The 11,641-nt window shown below is 31.4% G+C and overlaps 1 protein-coding gene across 1 annotated transcript; it reads left to right on the top strand.

Moving 5' to 3' along the window:
- The first annotated feature begins 4,251 nt into the window (after positions 1-4,251).
- Positions 4,252-10,030, top strand: LOC104904975 (cyclin-D3-1). The gene is made up of 4 exons (XM_010693412.4): positions 4,252-5,157; positions 5,255-5,456; positions 6,219-6,349; positions 8,990-10,030. Exons 1-4 carry the CDS (start codon positions 4,654-4,656, stop codon positions 9,377-9,379), a joined length of 1,227 nt encoding a protein of 408 aa, XP_010691714.1. The 5' UTR covers positions 4,252-4,653; the 3' UTR covers positions 9,380-10,030.
- The last annotated feature ends 1,611 nt before the right edge of the window (positions 10,031-11,641 follow it).

The raw sequence follows: 11,641 nt of genomic DNA, 5'->3' as shown, positions 1-11,641 counted from the left end.
CAACAAAATCCAATTGGAGAATAATGGAATTATAAGGGACCATTTAAAAACATATCCAGTCTTTAAAAACAAGCATATGGTGTTCTTTGGAGCCATGTTACAGTATAATTTAACAACCAGTTGAATGCATTTTGAGGCAACATAAAGCGTATCAACCACCCAATAGTCATCCATAGACACTCGAAAGAGTTTAAATAAAAATTAGGGCCAGACCTACAATAGTCTGGAAATTGTTCAAACCGATGGAAATTAAAGGCTACATAATACACACTTTAGGATATTCTAGGGACCTAGAAGAAGATCCAAATAAGATGCATATTGGTCCATATGAGACTGGATTACACATGTATACTTTAAAATAGGCATATATAATGGCTTCGAGATCATAGAGTCATTTAGGATTGAACAAACCATTTTATAATGTATTTTGAGGCAATATAGAGGATCTCGAATATTTGAAAGTCATCCCAAGACATCTCGACACTCTCGAAAGGTCGCAGAATAAAAAAATATGGTTAGACCCGTCTAAAACTGTGCCCTGATTAGTCGAATTTGACGACATTACAATACACGTTTTTGAATATCCCACGAGCTTGGACAACTCACCCCTATGAAATTCATCTTAGAGTCCTAGGAGACAATTTCAAAACATATCCATACTTTAACATAAACATATTGTGTCTTTTATTTTTATTTCAGGGTGGAACTGAAAAGATGCAAGACAAGCCTTATAAGTAGAGACGGCAATCGACCAAGACCCGCTAGGACCCGACCCATTTATAAGGGTCTGTGTCCAGAAATTTTAGACCCAATGAATTCGAGTCGGGTCGGACCTGGGTCCAAGTCAACATATGCTAGACCCAGACCCACTCCGCAGACCCATTTACATATTAGATTTTTTTTTTTACCTAAACTCTAAGGTTTTATGAGTTGTGATTTTGTGAACTCGTTAGTGTTGTAATTCAATCTAAGACTTGTAACTTTGTATGTTGTGATATTTTAATATTTATGAGTTAATTCTTAAAATTTTGTTTAGAGAATGCTTTAATTAAGCATGGATACAAGACTTATATATATTTGAGCGATAATTTTTAATTACATATATTAAAAAATGTGATAAAAACTTAAAACTAAGAAGGACACGTTTAGGACCCATGAACCCGTTAGACCCAGCAGATCTGGTCTGGGTCTGAAAAATCTAGACCCAGCAGATCTGGGGCGGGACTAGTTTGTGAAAAATAAACGGGCCTAGGTCCCGGTGGACCCGCCCCATTATCATCCCTACTTATAAGGGACTCTGAGACAATATAGAGGTTTACAATCAACCAAAAGTCATATTTAGGCAATTCTAGAATCCTATAAAAACCTTAGTGAAATGGAAAACATGGAAGAGTTTGTAATAGTTCGAAAACTTCCCCCATTATACACACATTTGAAGGATATAATATACGTTTCCAAACAAACATGCATGATGCCACACAATAGACTATACATGATGCATCCTAAGATCATATGAGACTATTTGAAAACATATCTAGTCTTTAGATCTTTATTTTCGAGTTTAGATCAAACCTCGGGTTGACTGTTTAGTATTCATGTTGGATTGAAATACCATATACACCTTTTTTTTCTATATATTTCTTTTAATAAAAAAAACGTGGATAAAATAATGGAGAAGACATGCAAAAGGCAAAGACGAAAAAGCAAAAAAGAAAAAAAAAAAAAAAAAAGTGTACACGGTAGAGTATCAGAGTACAGGCCTAAGGTTATTAAAGATGTTTAAACATTAGAACAAGAGTATGAAATGAAGAAAATAAAGAAAGGGGGTGCCTCCAAAATTAGTAAAATGGTCAACAAAACTCTAATTGCCTTAATGGCTACCGCCTTGTACTTTTCGGAACACACCTACACATAATATAATATACGGAATAAAGGGGATCCTAACTTGTTAAGGGTGAAAATCGATCCAAGAAACTTATCGAACCGAGAAGAAAGCACTAACCACTAAGCTATCACTCTCACTTATATAGATGTCGGTTTTTGGATAGGGTAAGGTAAAAAATCGGTATCCATACCCTAATTTTTGGATGTAGACGTATATCATATCCGTATCTATAGGGTAAATTTTTTAGGACCCTTATCCGTACCCATAGGTTTCGATAGGGTATTGGTAGGGTCTAGGATCCAAAATGGATCCAACACAAAAAAAAACGGCTTACATTTTCACGTGTATATAAAATCGTTAAGCACAATTCTATATATTAATTTGCAATTAGCTTACATAATATCACATATTCACATTCCATAGCAATATATAGTTTCTGCACATCCCAAAAGTCTCATACATCAAAATATAAATAAAGAGAGTGACGTTGTGATAGTGAGAGACTAAGAATAGAGAAATAGAGTGGAGTAGAGCGAGAGAGTGACATTGTGATTGTGGGAGACTGAGAGAGCGAGAGTAAAGTAAAAGAATGAGACGTGATTGCGATTTGCGACTAGGGTTCCTGGGTGAGGGAGAGTTTTAGTTTATATATATTTATACATATATTTAAGCTTACCCAATAATACCAAGACTCATATCCGACCCTTATCCATAGGGTCCAAAAAATTAAGATACATACCCTAATTTTAGGGTAGCGCGGGTCTCGGTAGGATCCTGGACCCATTGCCATCCTTATATACTTGTTGATATAAACACCACAAATTTATTGAACATAATGTAATAAGACCTAATTTTTTTTAAAGACCTAATTAAATAATAACTCATTGACCCCTATCACATCTATGCTTATAATAAATTATTTGATTAATCGTTAAATTGTTTGAACACTTTTCTTTTCATTGTCTCAGATTAACTTGAAACTTTTCATTTTTAACATGGTCCTATTGTTATTAGTAATAATGTATTATTTCTTTACACATTTTATCACGCAATTTATCCCTATCAATTACAAAAATATCCAACATTTTCTCTCTACTTTAATTTAAAAAATCATACTAACTCATATTGCACTCGTTTATAATAAAATAACATTTGATAACCAAATAACGTATCACATTAATTTACGTGTTTTAATAATTGTTTAGATATTTCTGAAAGAGAAAGACTAATACTCCATTGATAACCAAGTAACAACTTATTGTTTAAACAATTTACTTATATGTTCGTCCCAAATTAGTTTAAACACTTTTATTTTTTGGCATAGTCCCATGATTAATATATTATTTCTTTTGCACTCCATTGCCCCACAATCTACCTTATAAAATGTTACTCAAATATTTATATTCTCTAATAAAAAAAATAGCCCACTAACTCATATAACATCTACTTTATAAATAAAATAACATTTGATAACCATACTATAACTTATCACCTTAAAATATGTGTCATAACAAGTGTTCAGATCTTTCTGCTGTGATGAAGAGTAAAACTATGTACTCTAATAAATAATGTACCTCCCATTTAAATCAATACAAAACCAAGCAAGACTTTGGGAGAGGGTTCAATCCCCACTAGGACACTTTGGGAGAGGGTTTCCTCTTACCATCCCCTTAAACTCAAAGTGTTTGTCTGCAAACCCAGACCGAATTAACTTATGAGATGTGTCGATGTCGCAAGGTCATTAATCTTACCATGGGTCCCAGTGGGAGCCAATTTTTTTTTAAATCAATACAAAAATAAGTAAGAAATACTCCATCTGGTCTTTATTAGTTTACCCAGTTCTTTTGCACAAAGTTTTAATTAGGAGAACAAATATTGCAAGACATAAAAGTAAAGAGAAACTGTTATTTTATGTTAAACTTGAATGTATGTAACTATGTATGATAAAAAGTTAGTGGTTCCATTCCAAAAATAGAAATAAAAAATAAATATGCTAATAAAAAACTTTTTTAGAAAAATACGGATAAACTAATATAGACCGGAGATCTAATAGGCTAATATGTCATGGTCTCATGGAAGATGTAAATGGTCTAATCTCTTGCTTCCTCTCCCTTTTTTTTTCTTCTTTCATCCTCGAGCAGTGTCGCCCCTCCTCTTTTTCGTCTTCCTCTACATGTTATTTTCATAGGGGGTCCATTTTCGTTTTGTGTGCCTCTCTCTTTTATTTTTCAAATTTTTGTCACTTACATTTTCTCAAACCCAAAATATAACTCACACCATATCATATTATACATATATACACTCCTATTACTCCTATATACTCGCACACTTACCACCGAAAGCATAACATTATTTTTTTTTACTAAAATTCCCAAAAGAAAAAAAAAAAAAAAAAAACTGGCTCCAAAATCTCATCTTGTATAAAAAAAGGACAAGCGTGATCTCTCCTTACTTCTCTGATAAAATCTCATCTTTCCCTCTTCTTCCTCTCAACATTTCATTTCACCTTAGTATTTTTTTTTTCTCTTTTCACATTTGATAAAATTTTCACACATCAATCTCTCTCCTCTGCTCCACTTTAGGAGAGAGAGACAAGAGAGGTTGCATCAATGAGGAAGCTTTTCTAAGGACTTGTTAAATCCTTCACTTCTATTCTACTATAACCATGACTTCATAAAACTACAAACAGTATAACATCAACAAAAAACACAAAAAAAACATCAACCCATCTTCAATTTCTTCATCTAAAATCTAAGAAAACATTAAAAATGTCACCTTCTCAAGAATTCCAGGAACAAAACCCATTTTCTGTGTTGGATGCTTTGTACTGTGAAGAAGAGAAATGGGAAGATGAAGATGAAAATGATAATGATGAAGAAATTCGAAGCTTTGAAAGAAACAACAATGGTGGTGGTGGTGGTGGCAGTGGATTACTTCCACTTTTGTTGTTAGAACAAGATTTGTTCTGGGAAGATGAAGAACTTCAATCTCTGTTTTTTAAAGAAACAGAGGGGAGATTTGAAATGGGTAGTTTTGATATTTCACTTTCTTCTTTAAGAAAAGAAGCAGTTGAATGGATTTTAAAGGTCAATTCCTATTATGGGTTTTGTACCTTAACTTGTGTTCTTGCTGTTAATTATCTTGATAAATATTTATCAAGTTTCCATTTTCAAAAAGATAAACCATGGGTGTTTCAGCTTGCTGCTGTTACTTGTCTCTCTCTTGCTGCTAAAGTTGAAGAAACTTATGTCCCTCTTCTCTTAGATCTTCAAGTACGTATTTTTTTTGTTTCATTTTTATGGGTTTTTGTTTAATTTTACTGGGTTTTTGTTTAATTTTTCTGGGTTTTTGTTAAATTTGAATATGAAGGTGGAAAGTGGGAAATATATGTTCGAAGCAAAAACAGTTCAGAAAATGGAGTTATTGGTGCTGACTACATTAGAATGGAAGATGAATCCAGTGACTCCACTTTCATTTTTTGATCATATAATCAGACGGCTAGGATTGAAGAATCATCTCCATTGGGAGTTTCTTAGGAGATGTGAAGGACTCTTACTCTCTCTCCTATCTGGTAAGCAAAAAAAAAAAAACAGAGCATTGATATGTGATGTAATGATATTATTATTATCAGTTACTAGTACTATTACTATAATGTCACTTTTATGTGAGTAGTAGTAGTAAAGCATAAACCATTTTTTGTTGTTATCCTGTTAGTTTAGCAGTATGACTTTCTAGATGTGTAAATCTTGTATTATTTGCACTCTTTATTAGTACACTTGTAAGGTTAATATTGTAAATCTATACATTTTTATAAATGTGCTTGCTTATTAGAAAAGTCTTACCATTTTTATTACTATAGTACTTAGGATGTTCAATATACATTATAGTAAATGAGTGATTGAGCAAAAATATAGCATAATTTGTGTACTCTATATGTGTTGAAACATCTTTTCTGGATTAGTTGTCATATTATCGGTCAAAGTTATACGTGATAATTATTTTAAGACAAAACTAAAATTTACTTTGGGTAGCTAGCTAGTTTGTGTTTCTCATCAATTGTCTTGATATTTTGTTTTTTTTTTATTAAATGAGCAATTGAGCAAAAATATAGCATAATTTGTATATTGTACTCCATATGTGTTGAAACATCTTTTCTCGATTAGTTGGTATATTATCGGTCAAAGTTACACGTGATAATTATCTTAAGACAAAACTAAAATTTACTTTGGGTAGCTAGCTAGTTTGCATTTCTCATCAATTGTCTTGATATTTTCTTTTTTTAGTTAAAAATTGGATAATTGTTAATGATTGGTTGGTTGATGATGAAATGTAGATTGGAGATTTATGAGTTTTGTACCATCAGTGTTGGCTACTGCAACAATGATGCATGTCATTGACCAAATTGAGCCTTCCAACCCAGTTGATTACCAGAATCAGCTTCTGGGTGTGCTTAATATCAGCAAGGTTAGTTATTTTTTTTATATACTTCCTCTGTTTCTAAATAAGTGTAACACTTCTTGTTTTCATTTGCCAATGCATTATTTTAACCATTAATATCTTCAATTAGCAATAAGTAAAAATTATAAAAAATTGATATTAAAAAAAGGGTAATGTTATATGTAGCCCTTAGGGCTACATATAAGCATTAAATACATTTCTTTAAATGGAAACAATTTAAGAATTCAAGACACATTTTCATATTAACTGAGGTAATAAATGCTTGATTCAATATTTTATTTCCATTTAAAGCACATTCAGACGAATCTAACAAGATCCCACAAGACTAAGTTTTTCCTAAAATGTAAATCACCAAAGCTAATTAAAGTTTAAACTGTGAATAGTAAATACTATGCAAATGTTGCACTTATTTAGAAACGGAGGAAGTATATTTCTCTACTTAATTTCTTGAGATCTAATTTTAATTTAATCTAATTTTCCCTAATTTAAGGAAGTTGCTAATTAGAGTAGTAATTAGTAATTAAGTAGTGGTCAATGGGACCATAATATAATAGACTTTGATGGGTTGGTCAGAGATCTAAGTTAACAGCTATATTTCGATTCACCCATCAATAAACCAAAAAGTTCATGGTATGGGAGATATGATGATGTGTCATTGTCCTAGAATATTTTGTACAATATTTAGTCCTTTGTAATTAAGGGTAGTTTGGTCAATTTCATTCATTTAAGTTATGTGGGAGTACTTCATTCCTCAAGTAATGTACTCGTATATACTGTGTTGAAATACATTTATACGAAAATGTAGTATTATCATCTCACGATATTCTTTAGGTCTTCAATATGTTGTGTATCACATGATTTTGGTACACTTGGTCATTAATTTTCTGTCTTTTCTTTTATCTTTAAAGCTGTGGTTTCATTAAATTGACTTTGTCTTACTTTAGACTTCTTTGAATTATTTTTTTTTTTTTTTTGATTGGGAAATTAAGTTAACCCAAGGGCTAACCCCTACCAAGGCTACTAGCCTTGTAGGAACTACCAGCACATTGGCTGGTAAAGCATGCAAAGCATGCGAAGGAAATACCCCAACATAATGCTAGGGGTAAGGATCGAACCCCTGACCTCAGAGATCAGAGGGGAGTGCTCTACCACATGAGCTAGCTCCTCATCCTTGACTTCTTTGAATTATTGAAACTGATTTTTGGAACTTACTTGTAACGAGTTATTATACTATTATAAGTTCATTTAAAGAAAAATGTAGCAATGAAAAAAACACAATCATCTAAAGAAAATGTACCCTCTAAAACAAAAATAGAGGGAGTATATAATTTATATCATCATTTCAATCTCCTTCAATCAGAATCACAACTTTCTTAAATCTGTGATATTATTTGGACCTTGTTCTTTTGGACTTATTTTTAGTTAAGTTCATTTCAGTTTAGTTCCATTCAGATTATCTCATTTCAAAAGAACGAAGCCTTGGTTGTACATACAAAATTAATAATCTACTCGATTTCTATCATTCCTACTTAAGATGCACAACTATTGTTACTCCACAAGAGTTACCATACATGAGCGAAATTATTCAATAATAGTTTGTTGTTCAATCTAGGTGTTTTAGTACATAAGAAACTACTTGCATCGTTTCTTTGTAAAAAATTTGTTCAATTTATTTTGGTGAAAACACAAATTCACCCTAGCTGGAAACAACTCTTTATTTATCTATTTTTATCTTTTCTTGACATCAACTCTATATTCTCAAGATTATCATACATTGCTTAAAAGAGAAAACTTCAAATATTAACCAAATGTTCAAAAGGAAGACTCTTCGAAATGCGCAAAGTAATAGTTTGAGGTAAAGGCGATCGAGACGACGCTCCATCTCTCGTTCCTTGAAACACCTCTTATTGTTAAAAACTCCAATTAGTCACTTTAAAAGACATTGTTTTTTCCAAGTAGAGTAAACACTAGAGGCCAAAACTATCTCTTGATTTCAACTATTCTCAAGAATTTTAAATCTATCACTAACTTTAGCCTCAAGAAATTTAATTGATCTTCAGCATTATATATTGTCAGTACTACCCCTCTTATTTATTTTTTACGTGACAATGTCATGGTCAAGTAATCAAAATATTCATTCTAGAATGTCACCAATATATTAATAATACTTATGTGTGATCTCAATAGATCTATATTAATATATTTATATTTTCAAAATATTAAGTAACAAAGATGTGTATTAGATTGGTTAAAAGTTTTTTTATTTATTTCATTATATTTTCAAAAAATAAGTAACGGCAATGATGTTATGGGGTCTTTATAATAAAGTTAAGAATTTATATGTTTGGCAACAACAATAATAAACTAAAATCTACCTAATGAAATTGATAAATACTCTCCTTTTTCAAAATTCTTTCTACTATATATGACCAATTTAATCTCACCAACAAATTTCAAATAGGAACAACAATAGAACACGAAGGTAGTAATTGAGACTGCAAATCACGCACAATGCCAGTAGTACACGGTGCCAAGTTTGAGCGCTACACTTATGGCTTAAGAGTTTATACCTACATTATCATAAATTCTTTTGATCTATAATTACAATATATAATTAACTTTGTTTCTGATCTTACAATAATGCAGGACAAGGTGAATGATTGTTATCAACTGATCGTGGAGAAATCATCAGATGGCAACAAAAGTGACAAAAATTGTAATTCAAAGAGATCATTTGACGAAATGATGATGATGAATAATTTCCCTCCTACTTCTTCTTCTACTTCAAGCAGTGATATTATTCCAAGTAGTCCAAGTGGAGTAATGGATGCATACTACCTTAGCTGTGACAGCTCCAATGATTCATGGGACGCAGCTAATACTATGACGGTAACATCATCCTCTTCACTCTCATCCTCAGTATCGTCTTCTCCAGTGTTAACTAGGAAGAAGACTAGAGTTCACGAGCAGCCAATGCCGCTGCAGCTGCCTTCTCTATCTAGAGTATTCGTCGACCTCGTCGCCACCCCTCGTTGAGCCTAGCCTGGCCATAGGAACGCCCTACGCCCGCCATTTCTATAATTCTGTTCCAAACTAAGAGATCCTTCTTCTCGTACGTACGTTCCTCTTGAAGACTATATACTCAACAAAAAAAAAAATTGGGGACATATTTATATCATATAATAGTAGAACTTATATTATATGGTTATAAATTCTTTCCCTGCATAATTTTTTGTTCATGTATGTGTGCTAATATTGATCTATATATTGTGTATGGTACCATATGCATGGAATGCATGCATGCATGCATGGAGAGGAAAAAGAGAGAATAGAAACATGAAATGATGAAGGATATTAGAAGGGTTGTGAAATGCAACTTTAGATGCATGTGATGAATTGTGAAGAAAGAAGAGAGAAAACATGGAGTGGGGTCAAGTGAGGATTTTTGGGGGCAAAACTTTGGACTTTTGGGGGGTTTTGACCTCGGTGGAAGTGGGTCACCACTAAAATAGGTCTAGGGAGGAGTACTATTTTTGTATCTACTTGAGTATTTTTTTTCTTTTTTTCAACTTGTTACTTTAATTTTGGGGAGAAAAGGAGGATGAAATGACTGTATACCATCCTTTTTAACCTACTCCAACCATGATTAAATAAAATTAAGTACAGTCTTGCTGTATATTATTGTCATTTGGGGGTGATTTGGATTTGATGGTTTGTAATTTGTATTGGTTCCTACAAATTCAAACCTAATATTGACACTTATAGTCATTATTATAGAGGTTAGAATGTTAGATCACTTAGATGTAAATAATACTAGTGAGATTTTTATTCCAGGGGAAAAACATCATTATTTAGTAAGTAATAGGAAGTACTTATTAGAGATACGCATTAATGATGCTTAGGAAATCAACTGAGTAATCTTCAATCTTTACTTGGTGAATTATCCACTGCATTGAATGTTTTATAAATTTATATTAAAATAGCGAGATTATAAGAAATGTACATATAGTAATTCATATGAAATAATTTATTTTAATAATACAATCTTTTAATGATTAATTTTTAATAAGTCAATCTTTTAATTATTTTTGAATAATGCCATATTTTATTTAGGTTTTTTTTTTTTTTTACTTTTAATAAGCTTTGATATGTTGATAACGACATTGTTTGGTAAGTCACATCTCCCAGCTTGTCTAATTTTTCCTTCTCTCCATGCCCTACTTATTTGGTAAAAAGTTAATGTTTTCTACGATTCTAGGTCAATTTGACTTACTAAAAGTAAATAGGGTATAAAAATTGCATAATTCAAAAATAATTGAAAGGTTAATTTATTAAAAACTAATCAATGAAAGGTTGATTTATTAAAAACTAATCAATGAAAGGTTGATTTATTAAAAATTAATAATCAATGAAAGGTTGTATTATTAGGATCAATTATTTCTAATTCATACTAGTACAATAAAAATGTAAGTTCAATTTAGGTGTTTAAGGGTTGAGAAACTGTAGAAGAGCTATATTTGGATGAAATAAGTTGGATATGGGTAATATATTTTTCTTTGTTTCGACAAAGAATGGGATCTAAAAAAGGAAGTTGGGTACTACAATACTTGTTTTTCTAAATTATTCCCTCTAGTTTTTATTAGTTTACCCATTTTTTGGACTGTTTTTTTAGAGGTGTGCTAAATACTCCACAACACAAAGAAAAGCTAAATACATCACCTAATATTTTATATAATTTAATCATGGTTAAATTTCACCTTTTTATAGTTAAAAAAATGATATGCTTTTATGACTTCTTATGTATTTGCTGTAAAAAAAAAAAGCTAAGATAAACTGAATTACAGAGAGCAACCTAACTAAAATGAACTGAAAAATAAGTCCAAAAAAAAACAAGGTTTGACTCATCTATGAAACTTTTTGATGTAGCATAATTTATATCATTAATAATCCGGTTCTTTTATAGTAATTTAGGGTTACTTTATACATAAGAACATATTTTCAATTTCTTATGTGATAAACATATCAATCGTGGAGCAAGCTAAGAAATTAAAATTAGTCGGAATAAATGAGTTTTGATTACCTTAATTCTTTGCTCATTTGTATGGAGTGTTTATTTTATTTTCTGTGCTATTGTTAGTTTGTAACAATAGATTACAGTGTACAAGACTAAAAAGACCTACAAACTCGTATGTGTTTATAATTTGAATTATTATAAACCGTGAACTAAAACCTTTGTCAAATCTCTATTATATATGAAAACTCTTGAAAACTTTGGCGTCCACCTTTTTTTATCAATAT

This window comes from Beta vulgaris, chromosome 9 (assembly GCF_026745355.1).
Source record: "Beta vulgaris subsp. vulgaris cultivar EL10 chromosome 9, EL10.2, whole genome shotgun sequence".
NCBI lineage: Eukaryota > Viridiplantae > Streptophyta > Magnoliopsida > Caryophyllales > Amaranthaceae > Beta > Beta vulgaris.
Note: the sequence above shows the minus strand (reverse complement) of the source record. Positions and strands in the feature narration are given on the sequence as shown.

Bases quoted from the DNA above. Each gene is read 5' to 3' on its own strand.
- LOC104904975 (XM_010693412.4), top strand. From the start codon at position 4,654: ATGTCACCTTCTCAAGAATTCCAGGAACAAAACCCATTTTCTGTGTTG. The intron at 5,158-5,254 runs GTACGTATTTTT...TTGAATATGAAG, and splicing joins CTCTTCTCTTAGATCTTCAA to GTGGAAAGTGGGAAATATAT. The intron at 6,350-8,989 runs GTTAGTTATTTT...ACAATAATGCAG, and splicing joins GTGTGCTTAATATCAGCAAG to GACAAGGTGAATGATTGTTA.